This window comes from Pseudomassariella vexata, assembly GCF_002105095.1.
Source record: "Pseudomassariella vexata strain CBS 129021 chromosome Unknown BCR38scaffold_1, whole genome shotgun sequence".
Taxonomy (NCBI): domain Eukaryota; kingdom Fungi; phylum Ascomycota; class Sordariomycetes; order Amphisphaeriales; family Pseudomassariaceae; genus Pseudomassariella; species Pseudomassariella vexata.
The window spans coordinates 696489-718012 of NW_024467956.1; the positions used below are offsets into that span (position 1 = coordinate 696489).

Below are 21524 nucleotides of genomic sequence, written 5' to 3' on the forward strand. Positions count from 1 at the left end.
AACCTCTCCGAAAGTGGATAGTCCGACTTCAGTAGAAACTGGAACTAACTTATGGTGGGACTGCAATCCGGCAGAGGCCCCGACGGCAGAAAATATATATCACTAGTGTGCAGCATAGACCTTTCATGCAATCATGATCACCACGTACATCCTCAATCATTTCCAACATGGTGTGGGCTTGGCAACTCTGGCTGTCGCCTCGACCGCCACACCGTTCCATTACCGCCACCCAGTCATCCTTCACCGCGACTGGGAACTCAGCACGCTACGACGTCCTAACAGTACCTGATGGGCTCTGGGGCGTCCGCGAGACACATTATATCGACAACCCCCGCGTCAAGGCGGGAGAGTCTGGTCCCCCACTGTGAGTGATACATATCGTAGATCTGGGTGCATCGCGAAGAGGAACGAGCTGACTGGCTTTACATACAGACACTTGCACCTCCTGCAGGACGAGTACTTTCAAGTCGAGCAGGGGGTGCTGGGTGTGATTCTAGACGGCAAAGAACACGTCATCACCAAGGATGACGGGATCCTCTGTGTAGGCATCGGCAGCCGGTATGTACTGTACGAGGTACATTGGTACTTCGCTTCCTTTAACTTGTCCGTCAGACAGAATACCTAGCCCCCATTCTCGCTTAAAAAGAGTGGCTGGCCTGTTTAATTAATCGACTCTGTCTCAGTCACCGTTTCTGGTCTCACCAATCCGCCAAGGAATCCCTAGTCTTCCGGGCGTGGGCAGATCCCTGCAAGGATATCGACCACATCCTCGACGTCAACTTCCTACGCAACATTGCTGGCTATCTGGCCGACTGCCACGCAGCGGGTTTGGCGCCTTCCATGTTCCAACTCATGCTATTTTACTACGACGCATCATCTCTGCTCTGCCCGCCCTTCCTCGACTGGATGCCGCTTTGGCTTCTGACATTCGTACACTACGTGCTCGCGGTCTGGATCGGCGCGAAGTTTCTAGGGTGCGTGGCCCACGGATCCCCTTATACTGACCATGTTGAGCTTACTCTAAACCAGATATAAGCCAGCGTATCCAGAGTACACTGCGAAGCCGCGAACTGATTAGCTAGCATGATGTATACCTGATGCTGTTGTGCCTGTCAGATGAATAGTGATATGCGAGATGAAGGTGTTGAGGACTGAACTTGATAATAATAGATCATCGACCCAAAATTTCGAGTAACCAGTCCCTGTGCAACGATCTTACCATTTGACTGTGTTACATTTCCTGGCCCTTTGGAGTGTCTTGTGGTCGACTTGAGCAAACTCCTGGTTAAGCAGCCGCGTTTATAATGGGCTCGAAACAATAAACCTCATGGTTCATATGAATAAGGACTTCACCTGATTTCCTTGTAAAGCTACATTTCCGGTAGATCGTATTTGCAGAATTCATGATAGTGAGTTATACGTCGTCGTCAATCGGTCATGCCGCAGAAAATGTGGCGTATCTACTTACTCTCTGTCAGATTCGGTCAAGTCACAGACCCTGGATCACGTCTGCCTCTGTCAGGTACCAGGAGCCTGGGTCACGAGCAGCTGGTGTGAGTCAGCCCACAAGGCGAGCAATTTACACCCATTCAAAAGCCACGAGGCACACCTATCGTGCACCCCGACCGAGTTTCGGGGCTGTTGGTTCGGATCCGAGATCCTGTTCCACATAGCTAGCAGAGAATTTAGATGTTCAGTCGTGGCTTACGCACCTTGCTCCAAGGATACAGGCATTGATTCCTAAGATAGCCCCCATCCTACTCACCTATTCCTTCCTTCTATTCCTTCCCAGACTCAGCCATCAGAGCTATATTAACATTAGTCCACAATAGGTCCACAATAGGTCGAGTCACTGGTTCAGCTGATGATGTGGAAGAGGCGCCCGACGCCTTCAACGCCGCGGCGCAGAGCTTATCTCGCGATCTTTCTACATTCGGGTCACTTAGCCGTTGTGTTGAAAATGGGGGCTATCATGCGACTGCAGAGGCGAAGGCAGTATGGATCTGTACGAGCTCGTGCAACTTCTGCCATATAAAGGCCGCCGATCGGCAGTGCTATCTGTAGAGAAAGATCAGTGTTCTCTGTGCTCACATCCTCGGACTCGCTGACACAATCGTATTTGTAATTATCAGGATCGAATCTCTAGTCACACAGTCTTTTTAATGAGATCCTTCACCTCTTTGACCTGGCTTGGGCTGCTGGGATTCCCAGCTTCCGCCTACGCAGCCCCTTTTCTGGAGTCTCGCGGGGAAGCCGTAGACATTCAGTCGATATTTTCTAGCTCCAATACGAGCTGGGCCTCTGGAACGACCCTGTCGTTTCCGAACTCTCAACAATTCGAACTTGCGACTGAGCGGTGGTCGACCACCCAAGCTCCATCATACGTAGCTGCTATCAGTCCAGCGAACGAGAAAGATGTAGCCCTGGCCGTCAAGCTCGCAACCCGATTTAACATCTCTTTCCTTGCGACGGGAAAACGCCACGGATACACCACAACTCTGGGCAAGCTCCAAAGAGGCTTGGCCATCGACCTCTCGAAGCTCAACTCATTCGAGGCTGACGTCAATGCCCGCACCGTGACCCTTGGCGGTGCAGCCGGCATTGGTGATTTCCAAGATGAACTATACGCCATGGGCCTGATGGTCCCGCATGGCTCCTGTGCTTGTCCGGGCTACGTTGGACTGACGGTCGGCGCCGGCATCGGACGCTACATGGGCACCATGGGCTTGGTGACGGACCACTTGCTCTCGGCGCGCGTCGTCACGGCAAAGGGCGACATCATCACTGTTTCGCAGACGGAGAACTCGGATCTCTTCTGGGGCCTGCGCGGCGCCGGCGCCAACTTTGGTATCATCACTTCAGCCACGTACCGTGCTGAACGGGCGGCCGACCACAACAACGGCTTTGTGCTGACGGCTGACCTGCACTACAGGCCCAACAGCACAGCTGCCTACTTCGCGCACCTGGAGAAAACCAAGTTGCCTGCCAACGTCGGCGGCGTACACTTGACTATCTATAACGCCACCGAGGGCCAGGCCGAGCTGCTCGCCAATTGGGTCTGGATCGGACCCGAGCGTGAGGGCCGCGCCTTCATGGAGCAATTCTTAGCGCTGGGCCCGGCCTCGGTCGACAACTACGAATACGTCCCGTGGAACCGGTTGCTGGGCACGTCGGTCAGCGGGTTCGGGGCGGGCGGCAACTGCATCGGTGACCAGTACCGCAATACATACTCCTCGAACCTGAAGACGGTGTCGGCGGCTTCGATGCAGCGCACCTTCACCAGACTACAGAAGTGGTACGTCGATCATCCCAACGCGCGCAACACTGGGACCAACCTCGAGGTGTTCCCCAACGACGCTGTCGCTGCCGTGAGCGACGACGCCACCGCATATCCCTGGCGCGACACCAAGGCCTACATGGTCGTCGGGATCATGGTCGACGACGTGAACAACAAGACACTGCTGGACGCTGGTGACCAGCTCTCACGCGAACTGCGCGCCGACTGGGATGCGACAGGTGGCTACGCTGCCGAGGGCGGCGCCGTCTACATCAACTACGCGCACGGCGACGAGTCGCTCGAGAGTAAATATGGTGCCCGCAAGCTGCCGCGACTTGCGGCACTCAAGAAAGAGTGGGACCCTAAGAACGTCTTTGCTTACAACAATGTACTGTCGACTCAGTACCCGTAGATGGGTCTGGGGCTTGAGCAGCATGTTTTCCAGACTGTAATACCTTCTTTCATATATATATAAATAGTCATATTATTACATTTTACATCGCATATAAGTAAATGGGGATGGGACAGACCTTGGATAGGCTATATAGACTACTACTTTTCGCAATAATCTACAAATCATCCAGTAGGGGCTGCTCATCTCCCCAAATCAACCCCTTGGGCACGTCTTTCCACTCCAACGTCTTCTGGTCAAGCTGCTTCGAGACCTCGGCCCACTCCTCCCGGACCTTCCGGGCCTTTGGCGAGCTCCTCGGCACGATGTTTGCCTTGAAAGGTTTTGGCAGCGACATGATGCCATCGACCACCTCGTCCATGTCGGGGACGACGTCCTGTAGGGTCCCTGGGTCCACCGCGCGCCTGAAGTCAAAGGCCCACAGCATACGCGATAGCGCTAAAAAGATGGACCGGTCCGCGATGTGGATGCCCTGGCACCGGCGCCTACCCGCGCCGAAGACGAAATGGTCACGCTTTGTGGCATCGGGGTTGATGGCTGCGTCGATGGAAGACTGTATATCGTTGATATATCGCGTTGGATCGAAACGTCGCGGATCAGGATGACGTTCGGGATCATAGTGCACGCCCCTGGATTTATGACACTTTCAGCAAACAGCGGCCTCTACGCCCAATAGTTACCACCATGCTCTACTTACCATACGTTAAGAATGACGGTTGCGTCCTTCGGAATATGGTAGCCCTGATATACATCGTCCTTGGTGACTGCGTGTGGTATGCCCAAGAAAAAGCCCGGCATCCAGCGCAGTGACTCCTTGGCACAAGCACGGATGTAGGGCAATTTGGACGCATCGTTGAGGTCGGGCATGCGATCTCCGCAAACGCGATCAATCTCCGCTTGTGCCTCCTTGGCCACCTCTGGGAACAAGACCATAGCCTGCACAAACCCCACGAGGATGCTTGCCGTCGTCTCAGAGCCAGCCTGCAACAGTGAACCGCTGATGTAGGCCGCCAGTTCGTCGGAGAAGCCCTCCTGTTTCTGGAGCTTGACGAGGTCGGCGCACACGCATGGCTGAAGGTTCAGAAGAGCAACATCAGTAATGAGCCTAGGACAAGGAACGCTCCCCAGACGGGGTCATTTGATACCTTGGCCGTTCCCTTATCAATTCCTTGCTTCGCAGAAAGATAGAGATCCCGAAACAGTTTTCTCTCCTGCCGGTGAATTTCTCTTCCTTCCTTCTTAACTGGGATAAGGAACTCTGGTAGCATCCGCAGAATGGGCAGCAGATCCAGCATTACAGCGGTCTAAAGATTCCAATGCGAGAAGATCAGCTTCGGCTTGCGCACGCATATGTAATTAGTAAGGCGACATACCCGCGAAGCGATCAGCTCTGAGCTTCGATCAAATATCTGCCAATATGTCAGACTGAGGTGGGACTATTGAGAAACGAAAAGCCGTCAACTTTGTGCAGAATCTAGCACATACACCAAATGCTTGCTTGAACCTTGCATCCTGAATACTAGTCGTACGGTAGCCGAAAACCATCTGTGTCGTCAAGGAGGCCGAGTATCTACGGATTTGGTCGATGAAATCCTGGGGACTTTCCAAAAGGTCAAGGAGCATCGCCTTGTTCTCAAGATCCTGGTAGGGCACATAGGTCCGCGCCGCAGAGATGTTCAGGATTTGATGGCTGAGTCTTCGCGCCATTTTCCACACGCCGCCTGAACTTGAATCATCACTCTGCTATGGCCATCCAGACAAATCAGCCGGTATCTCATGCTCACTTTATCAGAAAAGAGAAATGCGAGGCTATGAAGCCAATATTTTACGACATACCATGAATAAGGGTCGAAGTCCACCACTGAGGATATCTTGAGCAATATACGCCTGCGGTCTCGAAGAGTAGATGACACCGCGTTTATCCACCAGATCCTTGATAACGACGTCCGAGCTGAGCACGATCATGACCTTCGTCCCCAGCATGAGGGAGAAGACGGGGCCGTATTCCTGCGCCCATTTTTGAAACTGCAAATGTCGCTTTTCGTTGGGTATCTGATGCAAGTTGCCTATGAGCGGGAGCGTAGGTGGCCCTGGCGGATAGTCCTTGGGTCTACGGCCTATCTGGCTTACCCTCCAGATTGCTATAACCAGGAGAATGGCAACTCCCACAAAACTGGACATAAGGCGATCGAAAAAAGAAGGCATCATGTCCAATTTGACTCAGAGACTCACTTGTTCACTAACGTCACTGTAGGATGATGCGTGGATGCTATTATCAAAACCAACCAAAATGGGCAAAAACAACTTCGTCTAGTTGTTGAACTATGCACAGAACAAAACGTATCTAATATCGGGCGTTCCTCTCAAGGCTATCCCGACCAAGACCCTGTTTGTGCTCCACTAGATTAGGCATTTAACTTAGCCACAACTAGACCGAGGGGATAGTTAGCAGGGGTTAGGAATTTCAGGTAGGGTTTAGGAATAAGTAGATCGGTTTATTTCAGACAGGGGTTAGAATTTCTGTCCCGTACGCGCACCGTATATATAACTATATCTGTTAGTAGGGCTTAGACTCGAATAAAAGATAATTTCGTCGAAAAAGCCCGGTAGTACTATATACGTATCGTCTTTATATTCGTCTATTTCTATTATTAACGAAGAAAATAATATAAAAATTTGCTGAAATCTTAGCGATAATATTATACGGCTCTATTTAAGGCTAGTAGAAGTAGGTCATATATATTGTATCTACGACCTGTACCTTATTTAGCCTAGTTATATCTTATTCGAGTCTAAGCCCTAGTAATAGATATAGTTATATATACGGTGTACGTACGTACGTACGGGGCAGAAAATTCTAACCCCTGTCAACTGGGACCTCCAACTAGACCCTAGGCAACTGTTACGAAATACTTCGCAGCCACACCAGATGAAGAGAAGGTCCAAAGACGATTCGGATAATCAACCAAAATCTCAATTTTTTCATGCTGCGGGGTGTTCAAAGTCGGCTCGAATATAGGATGATTACCTGCATAAGCATAGTATCCACATGCTGACCCGTCAGGGGCTGATGGACTTATCTTACTCCGAGGGGAAAGGGGGTCTTTGGTCAGGTCACGGCCCCGATGTAGGTCGACGTGCATGAAGCATGTGGAATGATTCAATAGGCGCGTTGATAATCCATCTGCCAAGAAGGAGATTTTATTCAATCCGGTTTCGGTTTCGCGCCTCATATCATGCCGTTCAAACTAGGTAAGAGGAGCATGAGGTGTTGCTAACCGTCCGGCATAAGCTTGACTGACCTTATTGGGGATTATTCTATAGCGCATGTCATACTTGAGATACTTCGGACGTTTCAGTAAAGCTTTCGTCTGTATTCGTGAATGAATCCAGACAGTGACTGTTCGCCATCACTCCTTTCCAGTCGACGCCATGTCTCCCAAGCAGAACCAAAAATTTGCCCTCGTCACAGGGTACGCAGGAGATCTCGAGGAAATCCACAACTGGAATGTTCGCTTACTAACAGTATGTGTTAACTAGATGTGGCCAAGGCGGAATCGGCGAGGCTCTCGTGACAGAGTACAAGCGCCGCGGCCTCCACGCCATCGCGACCGTGTTGCCCCACGAGTCGAGCGAGCACCTGGCCAAGGCCGGCATCACATTCTTTCCCCTCGATGTGACTCAGGAGATGTCCGTCTTGGAGCTGAAGGCTAGCGTGCAGGAGCTCACCGGCGGGCGGCTCGATATCCTAGTGAACTGCGCGTACGTCTCATGCGACAGGATGAAGAAAATGCGTGCAAACTGACCTCTTGTTGCTCGGCAGTGGAATAGCCTACACAATGACGGCTGTCGACACCGATGTCGTTGCAGTGCAGCGCATGTTCGATATCAACGTGTTTGGTCCTATGCGCATGGTCCGCCATTTTCATGATTTCATCATCCTCGCCAGGGGCGTTATCGTGAACATTGGTTCTATTGGAGGTATCATACCATATCTATATGGGGGTAAGTCACACCCGGCACTTTATACATCCTGAAACCAGCGGCAGTTCTCTGAACAAAGGTGATCAGCTTCGTACAATGCCACCAAGGCAGCTCTTCATCATTGGGGGAATACGCTGCGTGTTGAGATGGCGCCGTTTGAGTAAGTTCGTTCTAGATGATTGTCGAACCGATCGGGCAACTTACTAGGGGCCAAATTTGCAGTGTCAGAGTCATCACCGTACGTTCGTTCCTTTTCCCCCTGACTTGAAATACAGTAGCTCAAGTTTGTACCACAGATCATTTCCGGGGAGGTCAGCACCAACATCCTGAAAAACGATGCTCATAGGGAACTTCCGAATGGTTTGTGTTCCCTTTCACAGACGTGATACACCATGTAGACTGAGTGGTGAGCAAGGAAATGCTGACAGAGCATCTTTGTTCAAAAGGATCATATTACGCCCCCTTAGCCGAGGAATTCAAGCAGCACGTAAAGCGAACCCCCCGTAAGTACATTTTCTAAATACTCAAACACAAGGAAGAACCTAACCAGTGATCTCTGTGACCAGAAGGAGCAACCGATCGATTTAAGTATGCCGCCAATGTCGTCGCGACGAGTCTATCATCATCACCGCCGGCATGGTTCTGGTACGGTAGCTACACGGGCACGTTCCGCTTCTGGGACACCTTTGGCTCCCGCACAGCTTGGGTATGTGAGACTTCATTTGGACATTTTCAAAAAGGGCAGTTCTCGTTGAAAGAAGAAAGACTTTTGGCTAATTAAACGAATTATCTTAGGACTCTTCGTTGTTCAAGTGGTTCAACTTGGCCAAATTAAAGAAAGCTCATGAGGCTTCGACAAAGAAGAATTAGGAAGCACGAGTAAATTAAACATGCAGGTTCTTGAACAAGATCTCTGCGCAAAGTAGAAGCGTAGTTTAGTCCTATGTTAAATTTGCAGGGATGTGATGTTGCTGACGTTTCGGATGCGAGTTTCGTAGTTTTTGGTCCGAATCATCTTAGACTAGACAGAATAAAAAAGGGTACATGGAAAGCCATACGATCTCATTTTCTGCCAAGTTCTACTATGAGACAGTAATTTTCCCGACAGTTAGATGGGACAGGTAGATAGAAGGCTTACAACATGTTGCAAAGCTTTTAATATGCCGTGTCACTGCATCCTCTGTGTCGTCCTGACTTAGTTTCCTTCCTTGAACACTTCCACGACGTCGTCATATATGTATTCCGCTCTCGTCGCCCCTTTAGAAATCACGAAGCTTTGAACTGAACGCTCTATCAGGACTTCATTTTCAGTACAAGAACAAGTCCCGTAACTCACCGTCGATATAAAGATATGCTGACCAGTCGAGAATCTTTTGCTTGAAAGCAATGTCAAACCTCTTTTATCATATCGAAATTCTGTCACCGTTTACACATTTTCTTCAAGTTGCTTTTTCAAGACCCTTGTCGACCAGAGCTAATTTTCAACACTTACGAGTGGATATTTGATGATTCCATTTCGTTCTATCTACTAACTCCCCAGATCCAAACTGCATTAGAATTCACTATCAAACTTCTCATCATTCCCCCCACCACCAACAAGCGGCGCCGGGCCCGCATGGCCTGGCAGGCCCACGTAGTCCTTCTCGAGCACGCCGAGGTCCTTGTCGACGTTCTTGCCGGCGATGGTCAGGTCCCGGATGTCCTGCAGGACGAAGAGGATGCGGGCGGGTAGCAGGCCGCCGCCGGTGACGTTGATCCAGCGGTGGGCGGTGGAGCGGTTGATGGCGACGTCGCCACGGTGCAGCACGCGCTCCTCGCCCGAGTCCAGCACCATCTTGAAGACGCCCTCGATCACGACCGCGTAGTCGATGCTCTTGACCCGGTGCAGCGGCGACACCGTGCCCGGCGCGAAGTCGATCAGCCGACACACGGTGCCGTTCTTGACGGTTATGCCGGGCTGTTTTTGTTTCATTAGCGTAAGATACATGTGCTTGGGTTCTGGGTTAATGAAATTCGTACCTCATTTTCACGCGCATACTTCACGTCGGCATCACCGTTGAGATTCACGGGATGCTCGTGGGTCGAGTAGAGGATGTTGGCAATGGCCGACTTGTTAACCAACTCGCGATGGTGATCGCCGACGTCAATGGGTAGGAACATCGACTTGCCTTCGTCGTTGTGGGTGGTAATGTGGCGGACAACACGAGGCAGGCCCTGGACGGGATGGGGCGTCTGCACGTAGCCCTCGCCGGGGTTGGGAATGTCTTCAGCTGACATGATGATAGTTAGATGGATATGAGACAACGCTTGGTTCGTCCTGCTTCAGTGGGAAATCAGGGCCTGGCAATGATTGAGCTATAATAAATATGAACTTGGAACATGTAAAATTCGAAGAGGTAGGTGGTCGTCGGTTGACTGCCCAGGTAAACAATAGACAGTATGCATCTTCATCCAGGTTGAGACTCATACATGTCGTGATTCTGCTACGTGAATTCAAGTCCGTACATTTCACAGTAACATAACAGTAATCTACGGCATAACTTTCCATCATTGGACAGACACCGTATATTGCAGATTACAGATGTATGATGACATAACAATCCAATCGACGGCGACTATATATCTCGGAGAAACAAAGAAAATGCAGATTGCTCCACTCCGGCGACGATCTAAATGCTGGCCAATAATCCCCCGTCGACGACGAGCGCAGAACCCGTCATGAAGCTGGAGCGCGGACTCAATGCAAAGATGACAGCATCAGCGACTTCTTCAGGGATGGCGATGCGGCCGATAGGCAGCTTGGAGTTGACAAAGTCAGCATGGCCCTCGATGCCTTCATTGGCCTTCCTGACCATGGGGGTATCGGTCCACGACGGGCAGATGCAGTTGACTCGGATCTGGTAAGGGGCGTTGTCAATGGCTAGATAAAGTTGCAGGAGTCAGCCTTGGTCCCCATAGGCTTGTCGCACCGACGAATGCAACCCACCGCTGTTCCTAGTAAGTCCGAGCTGACCGTGCTTGGTGGTCGTGTAGGGCAAGATGCCGTTACTGGCGGCCATGGACGCGGCTGAGCACAGGTCGACGATGACGCCGCGGATCGTACCCCGATTGGGAAAGGCACCCGACGGCGAGACAGGTCGGGGAACCTGTGCGCGCATAGCCACGGACGCCTGGCGCATGACCAGGAACGCGCCCGTGAGGTTGACGTCGACAAAGCGCTGAAACTCCGACAGTGGCAGCGACGAAATGTCTCTAGGCCTTTCCGCGCCGACCTTTTCGCCTGTCAGCACGCGCATCCAGTTTCGGCGGACTATAGGGACTTCAATTACACCGGCGCAGTTGACGGAGTAATCCACCCGGCCGAAAACGTCGACCATGCGATCAAAAATGTTGCTGACCGAGTCCTCCTTGCTGACATCGACCTGGGCAGACTCGGCGCGGAACCCGCTGTTGGTGGCCACGGCAAAACATTCATCTACCACCTTTCTTGCTGCTTCTAGGTCTAGGTCGCCGATCATAACGCCAGAAGCACCTTCTCTCGCAAGCAGTATGGCGCAGGCCCTGCCAATGCCACCTGCTATAACAGTGCAAGACCACTTTCGCGTTAGCAAAGTCCATATTGCGTGTGTCCCGTTTTCGCACTGTAAGACGAAGTACGTAACGGATGGCTAAGTTGATACGACTTACCACCGCCAATGACTAGAGCATTTCCGGAAATATCCATTTTCGAATCGATTGTGTGGTGATGCAATCACCTTGGCGGCATGAAAACAGTTGAGAAATCCGAGTCAATTATGATATACGTCGCAGCCACCAAATCCCAGTATTGATTGCAGAGACGGCGTCTCGTGTGGGTATAACAAGAATTGTGTCTAATTTTATGTAGATGTACTTACATGGTGAGATAATCAAAACTCGATGAACATTGTTAGTCCTTACAGAGCCTGACATTCAGGGTCTAGTTCCTAGGTCAATATACGAATCTCACCTGCATACATGCATGTGTGGTGAGAGGAGTTCGACAGAAAACTTATCATTTCCAAGATAATGGAGTTTCATTTTTCTCGGGTACATATGTACCACATCAGTGATCTATGGCACTCTTTCTAATAGTATAAGTGCTTATACCATATGCGATGAGGTACCCCGCCGTCAGACGCTGGTAGGAATACCTTGTTAATCTATCCTGGAGTTTCTTCCTTTCGAATCCTGTTTGCCACTTAAGAGTCTAGAACAAAGCTGCAGGTCGTATCTGATCCTCGTTTCCATATCTCCTCTCTGCTCTCGAGGGATGGAACAACGAAACAAGGGTCGTTCTAAGACCACCCCTGATGGCTAGACCCTGATATCAGTAAGGATAGCGTGAAGATATTGCTGATCGCATCTTATGTGCGTCGGAGTCAAGCATCGAGGTGGAAAGGAATGATAAGGAAACATAGGACTTACAGCCTAAGAAGAAAATGAAAAACAAAGGGCACACATGCGTATCATTAGATATTTGGACCGGCAGCTCGCAGCATTGAGTCTTCTTCCCCAGATCTCACTTCATTCCTCGACCACTAGGTTACGATAGAGCGGGTATAGGGTCAGAACAATTGTTCACGGGTCGATCGACAACTACGACAGTCGATGGGTGTTGTGATTGAAAGAATATCCTACCGCCCCTTCTAGCTCCTGACTGGTCTGATCCCGCCATACATCTTGCTTTTCTCCTCATTAGACTTAAAGACATTCTATGTTATTAGAGATCTAGAAACATGTCTTCCGAAGATGCTCTTCTCATCGGGCACTCCGCCACGGTTAGCACGTCGAGCAGCTCCAGCGTGGTCTTTATGGACCCGCCGCAGGCCGACCATAGCGATGAGCTATCCTCGCCGGCCAACAGCCTCCAGGATGACCCGCCCGTCATCGTGGGCATGGCCTGCCGCCTGCCCGGCGACATCACCTCGCCCTCCAGGCTCTGGGACTTCATGGTCGAGCAAAAGTCGGCGCAGGGCCCCGTCCCGGCCCAGCGCTACAACATCGACGGCTTCTACCACCCGGACGGCGGCAACCGCAGCGGCATGACCAACGTCCCCGGCGGCTACTTTCTGAACGAGGACATACGGTCCTTCGACAACGGCTTCTTCGGCATCAGCAACCTCGAGGCCACCTACATGGACCCGCAGCAGCGCAAGCTGCTCGAGATCGTCTACGAGTGTCTCGAAGGCGCCGGCGTGTCGATGGAGAGCCTGTCGGGGTCTAACACGGGCGTGTTCCTCGCCAACTTCTCCGTCGACTACCAGCCCATGATGTTCCGCGATCCGGACTACGTCCACCGATACGTCGCCAGCGGCTCGGGGGCCACCATCATGTCCAATCGGATCAGTCACATTTTCAACCTCCACGGGCCTAGGTAATTTTCACATGAGTCTCCTTGGCACACCAATCACTCACCTGAAGACGTCCGTACTGACTCATCCGTCTACGAAAGCTCCACGATAGATACGGCGTGCTCATCGTCCATATATGCCCTCCATCAAGCCGTGAACGCTATGAAGACGAACGACTGCGATAGCGTCATTGTTGCCAGCTCCAACTTGATCATGTCCCCTGAGGCCCACGTCGCCGCGGCCAAGAGCGGTGTGCTGTCGCCAACGGGCACATGTCATACCTTCGACGTGTCGGCCGACGGATACGGCCGTGCAGAGGGTGTCAGTGCGATCTATGTGAAGCGCCTTTCTGCCGCGCTCAGGGATGGTAACCCCATTCGAGCGGTCATTCGCGGCAGTGCCGTGGGTGCGTGAGTGAACCCCCTCTGCGCCCTAAAGACGATACGTCAATGATGTTTACTTACGGAGTTGTGATGTAGGAGCGGCAAAACGGCCGGTATCTCACTACCTAGTGGCAAGCAGCAAGAAATCGTGATGCGCAAGGCCTACGACGCTTCTGGTCTTGACTTTGCCGGGACGGATTACGTCGAATGCCACGGTACTGGCACTCCAGTCGGGTAAGAAAGGCTTGGGGATACTCGCATCCAATATTACGGGAGCTGATTCAAGATCTTCTAGAGACCCCATTGAGGTGGACGCTGTCGGCAGAGCCTTCTCACCCCGTGGAGGGTCGGCACTTCTCATCGGATCGGTAAGACTTTTACCTCTCACATTAATCTCATCTTCTTTGTATGTGATTCGCGGCTAACACCACACGACAGGTGAAAACCAACGTAGGTCACAGTGAGGGAGCTAGCGGTCTCACGTCCGTGCTCAAAGTGGTGAAATCTTTCGAGAACGGCCTGATTCCGCCATCTCGGGGCGTAGCCAAGTTGAACCCCAAGCGTAAGCTTTCTGTCCTCTCCCCTGTTCATCAACCCCGTCCTCCATATCAAGTCCAGAGACTCACTCGCTCTTTGGCCGAAAAGTTATCCTAGACGAACGCAACATCAAAGTAGCCACAAAAGTCGAGCAGTGGCCCCGCGCCCTGCGTCGTGCCAGCATCAACTCGTTCGGTTACGGTGGCGCAAACGCCCACATCATCCTTGAGGCCATCGAGAGCTATCTGGGCCAGTCCCAAATCTACCAGGACCCTACGCCCGCCAGCCCGAGTGGAGATAACGACCTACAGCAGCTCGTCGTGCTGCCCGTCTCCGCTGCCTCGCCTAAGTCGCTCGAGGCGCGGCTCGAGCATCTCTCCAGATACGTCTCGCAGGGCCAGCTTGGCAACAACACGAACGCGCTACAGAGCTTGGCTCATACGCTCACCAAGGGCCGGGATCACTTGCGGCACCGCGGCTTCCTGCTGGCCCGACAGGCGGCCAGCGGGAGTGTCGAGATCGCAAACACCGACGGCAAGGCAGACGCCGAGAAGAGCAGGTCGGCAAGTTCGCTACCTTTCAGCTTCGTCTTCACCGGTCAAGGCGCACAGTACTCCGGTATGGCCAAGGAGCTGCTGTTTCAGAGCCAGCGCTTCCGAAACACCGTCCGTAAGCTCGATGCTGTGCTTAAAGCCCTTCCTGTTCCCTATGCCCCGTCCTGGACCCTGGAGCAGACGCTCCTCGACAACCAGGGCACCAGCCACATCAACGAAGTAACGCGCAGCCAGCCGATTTGCACCGCGGTACAGATAGGGCTCGTCGACCTGTTACGGTCCTGGGGAGTGCAGCCCGCGTCTGTGGTGGGTCACTCTTCGGGAGAAATCGCAGCTGCGTACGCAGCCGGCCTGCTCAACTTTAAGCAAGCAATCCTGGTGGCTTACTACCGTGGCTATGCAGTTGATGAGCTGCGCAGCAAGGGCGCCATGATGGCAGCGGGAGTGAGTGCCGAGACGGCCAAGTCCCTTATCGAGAGTAAGGGCCTTGATGCGGACGTTCGTGTGGCCTGTATCAACGCCCCGGAGGGCGTGACCCTGAGTGGCACTCCGGACGGCATCGACAAGCTGAAAGGTGAGTTTGAGAGCCACAGCAAGTTCGTGCGGAAGCTGGAGACCGGCGGGCGCGCTTACCACTCTCACATGATGGAGGGGATAGGAGGGCGCTATGAGAAGCTCCTCGTACCTCTATTCGGCGAGCCGCTTACTTCTCAGTCATCCGACGAAGTTTCGATGTACTCCTCCGTGGGCCGCAGCCCCGAGAATCTGAAACTTCTCGACAAGCACGAGAACATGGCGGCGTACTGGCGCCACAACCTGGAGCAGCCCGTCCAGTTCAACGCAGCGCTGACCAACTTGGTAAAGGCTGCGGACGGCAAAGTCCACCTCATAGAGATAGGACCCCACGCCGCGCTCAAGGGGCCTATCCAGCAGATTCAAAAGGCCATCGGCCTGAAGGACTCCGCGCCCTATAGCTCGACACTGGTTAGGAACCAGGACGCAGACACGTGCATTAAGACACTCGCCGGGACACTCTTCACCTACAGCCACACGCTGAACTGGACCGGCGTCGACGGACTCCCTGAGTCCGGACTTAAGACCATCCACGATCTCCCGTCCTACCAGTGGGATTACTCGAACGGCCTGCTGTGGAACGAGCCGCGCCCGAGTGTCGAGATGCGCAATCGCAAGTACGTCCGGCATGAGTTGCTTGGCACCATCGCGCTTACCGGCAACGGCATAGACCACACGTGGCGCAACATAGTGAAGCCCAGCGAGATGCCGTGGATCAAGGATCACAAGCTCGAAGACCAGGTCGTCTTTCCGGCCACGGGCTATATGGCGCTGGCCATAGAGGCCGTCTCGCAGGTCACGGGCGCCAAGACCAAGAATCTTTCGGAGCTCGGCTTCGAGTTCCGCAACGTTCAGGTCAGCGCTGCCTTCATCATCCCGGATGAGAATGACGCGGCGGCCAAGGACCTCGAGCTGCACACCACTATGTCGCTGCGCAAGATCTCGAACGCACGCACGTCAGTCGACTGGCACGACTTTTCCGTCTCCTCGTGGAAGGCCGGTCAGACCACTCTACACTGTGCCGGGAGCGTTCGCGTGACCGAGCCCGTGGCCAAAACAGACAGCAAGAGCGTCACGATCCAGGATGCCGAAGGCTTCGACGTCGGTCCCTCAGACCGCTGGTACAAGAAGTGGCATAAGGAAGGACTATGCTTCGGTCCCCAGTTCCAGTCGCTGACCAGCTCACGGACAGACGGCGGACGATCGCGCAACGAGGTCATCGCAACCGTCGCGTTGCAGCCCCCCAACGTCGACTCCACCACCCACTACCCCGTCCATCCCATCACCATCGACGCGTGCCTGCAGGCCGCCATCTGGAGTACTGCAGCCGGGCATCTGCCGGCGCTGAAGGCCTGGCTTCCCGTCTTCATCTCCGAGGCTAGAATTCAGTCAGTACAGCAGCAGGAAGAGGCCGAGGTCCATGCGCGGTCACAGGTGACCGGCTTTTCCAGTAGGACCATGGACGCCACGATCCGCAACGGGCGAGGCGCGCCCGTCGTCGACATCCGCGGGGCGCGGATCGCACTATTCAGCGGCAAGAGCCAAATGGCAAACGAGGCGGACGCGGGCGGTCAGTCTGACCTATACCTGCAGCGCCAGCCTACACTGCGCGTCAACTGGAAGCCCGACGTCCTGAGGCTATCCCCCGAGACGGAGCAGCCGCTGCGCGACTACATTGCTGATTTCGTCAGCCAGCAGCACCCGGACATCCGCGACGACGAGAGCCTGGCCGTGATCGGCGGCCTCGTCGACCTCGCCGGGCACAAGAACCCGCGCATGCGCGTCCTCGAGCTCGGCGGCGACTGCCACGGCTACAAGGCTCACCAGTGGAAGGGCATCCTTGACGGCGAGACAGCCTTTTCGCGGTGCCGATCGTGGGACACGGCCGAGCTGGGCGAGGACGGTGAGCCCTTGGTTGAAAATGGTGGCGAAGCGTTCGATGTCCTCCTGATTCCTAAGCACGCCACCTCGAAGCAGATCTGGACGCAGGCGCCGCCTGAACGCATCGCCTCTCTCGTCTCCGACCACGGTATCGTCATCACTCGAAAATCGGAAGCCGCCAAGGATGTCCTGGAGACGGTGGGATTAGACGTGCTCGACGTCGGAAAGCAGGTCCTCCTGGCTGTGCGCCCGGTGCAGACAGAGAGTCTCAAGGGCCGCAAGGCTATCATCGTGCACAACGAGAAGCCGTCCCCGGCCGTCACCAGCTTCGCAAACACGCTGACAACATATCTCCAGAAGCGAGCCGGCGTATCCCAGGAGAGCATCATCACAATCAGCCAGATTGGCACTGGCAACCTCGATATCCACGAAAAGGACATCTGCATATCGCTACTGGAGATGGAGCGCGAGTTCCTCGCCACCATCAGTCCGCAGAACATGGACCGTCTACGCACCATAACCGACAAGGCGAATGATCTGGTCTGGCTCACGGGCGCCAACATGCTCGGCGCGCACCCTGACGCCAACCTGACGCTCTCCAACGGCCTCTCGCGCGCCCTCATGCTGGAGCAGCCAACGCTACGATACTCGATCTTAGACGTCGGGCCCGCCCAGTTCCTCGGCTCCAACGTGCTCGCCACTTGCGCCAATGTAGTCAAGGTTTTGGTCGCCAGGTACGACAAGGACGACTGCGAATTCATCGATGCCAACAGTCTCCTCTACATCAGTAGATACGGCCCCGACTTCAGCGTCAACTCCCTATTCCGGCGCCGCCTCGAGCCTCAGGCCGCCATGGAGAAACAAACGATCGAGTCCGCCAGCCCGGCCCGGCTCGCCATCGGCCAACTCGGTGTCACGGACACGCTGCACTTCCAGCAGCTGTCGGGGCCTGAGCAGTTCGGCAACCCGCCTGCGGGCCACGTCGACATCGAAGTCAAGGCCGTCAGCCTCAACGCAAAGGACGTGTATGCAATCAACGGCCGCGTCGACACGCGGGACAAGACGAACGCGTTCGATTTCGCTGGCGTCGTCAGAACTGTCGGGCCCGAGGTCCAGCACCTGCAGGTCGGCGACCGCGCCGTCGCCTACGCGCCGCACCACTTCGGGACTTCAGTGCGCGTGCCCGCCGGGTCGGCGCACAAGATGCTGGACTCTGAGGAGTTCACCGTCGTGCCGACGTTGCTGCTCGTCTATGGCACGGCGCTCTACGCCCTCAACGACCGCGCCCACCTGCGCGCCGGCGAGTCGATCTTTATCCACGCCGGCTCCGGCGGGCTGGGCATCGCGGCCATCACCCTGGCCCAACGCATCGGCGCTACAGTCTATACTACAGTCGGCTCCGAGGCCAAGCGCGAGTACCTGATCCAGAAACTCGGGATTAAGCCGTCACATATATTCAGCTCGCGCGATGCCTCGTTCGTGGAGGGCATCATGGAGGCCACGGGCGGGCGCGGTGTCGATGTAGTTCTGAACTCGCTCGTCGGCGACCTGATGCATGATAGCTGGCGGTGTCTAGCCGATTTTGGACGCTTCATTGAAGTCGGTAAACGCGAACTCATCGACGCCGGCAAGCTCGACATGCGTATTTTCCTACGCAACGCCACCTTCTCGGCCTTTGACCTATCGGAGCTGTTCTATGCCACGGATCCCTACAACCGCGCCATCTGGGATCGCCTGATGGCTGAGACGCTCGAGCTGTACCGCGCCGGCGAGATCCAGCCGCCGCCGATCAAGGTGTTTGACGTTACGGAAGTAGCGCAGGCGTATCGATACTTTGCTAGCAAGGAAAGGGTGGGCAAGGTTGTCATTTCCTTGAAGAACCCACAAGCCCGTGTCCCAGTAAGTCATATTCGATCGAACCTAGACCTCCATTTTGAAATCATATCTGACTCGGTCCACATAGGTCGCACCCGCAAGATACCTCAGTGTATTCAGCTCGGAGAAGGTGTACCTTCTTGTGGGATGTCTCGGCGGTTTGGGCCGCAGCCTCAGCAGGTGGATGATGACCCGAGGAGCGCGCCACTTCGTCTTCCTCGGGAGATCTGGCGCTGATAAGCCCAGCGCGCAGCAGCTTGTGTCCCGCCTCGAGAAGGCCGGCGCGACTGTCGGTGTTGTGCGCGGTGATGTGTCGCAGGCCACCGACGTGAACGCCGCTGTGGCGGCCTGTGTTGCGACGGGCCGGCAGGTCGGTGGTGTCATCCAGGCTGCCATGGGCCTTCACGAGGCTCTCTTCACGCGCATGACCAATAAGGCCTGGCACACGGGCATCGACCCCAAGTGGCAAGGCACCTGGAACCTACACAACGCGCTGGCGCTCGATGGCCAGGATGCCGGGCTTGACTTCTTCCTCATGACGTCGTCGGTCTCGGGCACGGTCGGCACCGCGACCGAGAGCAACTACTGCTCGGCCAACGGCTTCCTCGACGCCTTCGCGCGATGGCGTCGTTCCCAGGGCAAGCCCGCCGTCTCGGTCGGCCTTGGTATGATCTCCGAGGTTGGCTACCTGCACGAGAACCCCAACATCGAGGCGCTGCTGCTGCGCAAGGGCATTCAACCGCTCAACGAAGACGAGATGCTGCAGGTTATCGACCTCGCGCTCGCCAGTGAGGCTGCTCACGACCCCAAGGAGGCGCACCTGCTCACCGGCCTGGAGCCCGCCGGGATCCGCGAGCTGAGCGCACAGGGCTTCGACGTGAGCACCCACGGCGTCCTGACCGAGGGGCGCGCTGCCGTGCTGCTGGCCTCGCTGCAGGCCGCCGAGGAGTCGCGCGGAGCTAGAGTAGGAAATGCCGGCGCCAGGCAGGGTGCCATCGTCGCAGCCGCGCCTTGGTTCAAGGAGCTCCCGGCTGGCTTGACGGGCACGTTCGCGCCCGAGGCTGATGCCGAGTCCTTGCAGGCGGCAATTCTGCGACTGGTCAAGAGGCGCTTCTCCAGCTTGATCCTGATGCCATTCGACCAGCTCGACGACCGCAAGCCGATGCCCGACTTCGGTGTCGACAGTATGATTGCTTCCGAGTTCCGCTCCTGGTTCTGGTCTGCATTCCGGGTTGACGTGCCATTCCTCGACATAATGAGTGCGCAGAAGTCGTTGATTAGTCTAGTTGATTCTGTTGAGGGAAAAATTACCGCGAGTTGAGCGTAGAATAATTGTTTGTGAGGTACATAAATATTTTGGATAAAGGTGGTAGCCGCGACGGAAATGATACGTCAATACACATGGAGGTATACAAGATAGGATGGGGTAAACAGGAGAGCTAGTTTTGGTATCCAAAAAAACAATCCGGCCAGGGTCTCAGATAACTCCATCTATCACGAGTTACTATGAAAAGCAATGCTGAAATTGTTGTAATCGCCAGGCGACAACGCGCCGGAAGTGAGGTTGTGGGGAACGTGGCACGTGCCGATTGACGGCGATTCCAGAACGACCGTCAAGCCAGTGCTTTTCTTTTGGAACTTGTTCGTCTATTTCATAGTAGTCAGTCAGTACAGATCCAGCCAGAGATATGGCCTAAAAGAGGATAGAATACGGCTAGAAGCGTACTTAACAAGACCGTAGGGCGTATCTAATGAACCCGAACTCTCGGCAGATGCTACTTGACATTCTTTTAACGACCGTGCGAGGTAAAACAATCTTGTTTAGAGTATATCGGTCTTTCAGATATCTTTAGAGAGCTTAGGATTGCGATTTCAACATACGAGGAATAGATACTTCCACTTCTCAGTCCAGCTGACGAACAGCTGGTCAGGCAGCATGCAGACCTACAACCTTCCCAGCTTTCATTCGGCATGGCTCTCATTATGTCTTTTAATAGTCCAACCAAATGAACTGACACTACAGATCTTTCAGCACATTGGTGAAGCCCAGGCACTCGAATCACTTGCTTGCACATACAAGAGGTTTCGTCCGGTCGCTGAGCGATGTCTCTATGCGAGAGTAGTCGTCACCCAACGTTCCTCATACGGACGGATGGCAGAGTCTCTCCAGAATTGTGACGGTTGTCACGTGATTGACCTACACTGGTTTGAACAGATTGATAAGTGGTTGCAGATATCAAAGTCAGGGACTTTGGTACTGGTCTCTTTTGGTGAAGACATCTGGTACGGTGGCGTAGTGGCAAGGATTGCAACCCCTAGCACGGCGTGACAAGAATGACCTAGAGCGGCGTGGCTACGTTCGTCACTTGGAGCTTATGTATTCGACACGGTTCTACGATTTCCTTTCGACAAATTTGCCAGACCTCGGTTCCTACCGGAACCTGAATTCGTTTGTCTCGGAGAGCCCTTTTTGTATATGTAGACATGCTGCGGTTTTAATAGATATTTATAGGTAGGGTGGGCGAAATGAATATGCCACATATGTATATATATATATGTATGTACTCGACGCTCCCTTCTTGTTTTGCGATAACTGCAACTGCTGTCTCTTCCAAAAACACATATATCAAGATGCGACCCTTCTTCACCGGAACAACGTTGATGGCCTTGGGCGCC

The 21524-nt window shown here is 54.1% G+C and overlaps 6 protein-coding genes across 6 annotated transcripts; 4 read left to right on the plus strand and 2 right to left on the minus strand.

Annotated features, from left to right (window-relative positions):
- Window positions 1–140: 140 nt before the first annotated feature.
- On the plus strand, window positions 141–1321 carry BCR38DRAFT_415851 (uncharacterized protein). The gene is made up of 4 exons (XM_040859057.1): window positions 141–364; window positions 433–558; window positions 684–974; window positions 1030–1321. The coding sequence occupies exons 1-4, from the start codon at window positions 168–170 to the stop codon at window positions 1076–1078; spliced, it is 663 nt and encodes a 220-aa protein (XP_040720662.1). The 5' UTR covers window positions 141–167; the 3' UTR covers window positions 1079–1321.
- A 510-nt stretch (window positions 1322–1831) lies between these two features.
- On the plus strand, window positions 1832–3827 carry BCR38DRAFT_415855 (uncharacterized protein). The gene has a single exon (XM_040859058.1). The coding sequence runs from the start codon at window positions 2163–2165 to the stop codon at window positions 3687–3689; it is 1527 nt and encodes a 508-aa protein (XP_040720663.1). The 5' UTR covers window positions 1832–2162; the 3' UTR covers window positions 3690–3827.
- Window positions 3828–3846: 19 nt separating this feature from the next.
- Window positions 3847–6102, minus strand: BCR38DRAFT_462354 (cytochrome P450; the record flags this gene model as incomplete). The annotated part of the gene is made up of 7 exons (XM_040862617.1): window positions 3847–4318; window positions 4387–4760; window positions 4835–4993; window positions 5063–5098; window positions 5175–5432; window positions 5526–5830; window positions 6069–6102. 7 exons carry the CDS (start codon window positions 6100–6102, stop codon window positions 3847–3849), a joined length of 1638 nt encoding a protein of 545 aa, XP_040720664.1.
- A 1019-nt stretch (window positions 6103–7121) lies between these two features.
- Window positions 7122–8543, plus strand: BCR38DRAFT_453712 (uncharacterized protein; the record flags this gene model as incomplete). Its single annotated transcript, XM_040861625.1, has 9 exons — window positions 7122–7162; window positions 7230–7451; window positions 7513–7694; window positions 7761–7833; window positions 7896–7911; window positions 7970–8033; window positions 8120–8176; window positions 8243–8379; window positions 8469–8543. 9 exons carry the CDS (start codon window positions 7122–7124, stop codon window positions 8541–8543), a joined length of 867 nt encoding a protein of 288 aa, XP_040720665.1.
- A 647-nt stretch (window positions 8544–9190) lies between these two features.
- On the minus strand, window positions 9191–11397 carry BCR38DRAFT_462356 (uncharacterized protein; the record flags this gene model as incomplete). Its single annotated transcript, XM_040862618.1, has 6 exons — window positions 9191–9630; window positions 9693–9887; window positions 10427–10593; window positions 10660–10945; window positions 11003–11247; window positions 11361–11397. 6 exons carry the CDS (start codon window positions 11395–11397, stop codon window positions 9226–9228), a joined length of 1335 nt encoding a protein of 444 aa, XP_040720666.1. The 3' UTR covers window positions 9191–9225.
- A 1108-nt stretch (window positions 11398–12505) lies between these two features.
- BCR38DRAFT_453714 (polyketide synthase) lies at window positions 12506–20169 on the plus strand (the record flags this gene model as incomplete). Its single annotated transcript, XM_040861626.1, has 7 exons — window positions 12506–13068; window positions 13147–13455; window positions 13525–13662; window positions 13724–13796; window positions 13867–13990; window positions 14074–18872; window positions 18937–20169. The coding sequence occupies 7 exons, from the start codon at window positions 12506–12508 to the stop codon at window positions 20167–20169; spliced, it is 7239 nt and encodes a 2412-aa protein (XP_040720667.1).
- Between the last annotated feature and the right edge of the window lie 1355 nt (window positions 20170–21524).

What these genes read in the sequence shown, in the direction of transcription:
- BCR38DRAFT_415851 (XM_040859057.1), top strand. Translation starts at nt 168, where the DNA reads ATGGTGTGGGCTTGGCAACTCTGGCTGTCGCCTCGACCGCCACACCGT. An exon ending in GGAGAGTCTGGTCCCCCACT is followed by an intron (nt 365 to 432) that starts GTGAGTGATACA and finishes CTTTACATACAG; the next exon opens with ACACTTGCACCTCCTGCAGG. An exon ending in TGTGTAGGCATCGGCAGCCG is followed by an intron (nt 559 to 683) that starts GTATGTACTGTA and finishes ACTCTGTCTCAG; the next exon opens with TCACCGTTTCTGGTCTCACC.
- BCR38DRAFT_415855 (XM_040859058.1), top strand. Translation starts at nt 2,163, where the DNA reads ATGAGATCCTTCACCTCTTTGACCTGGCTTGGGCTGCTGGGATTCCCA.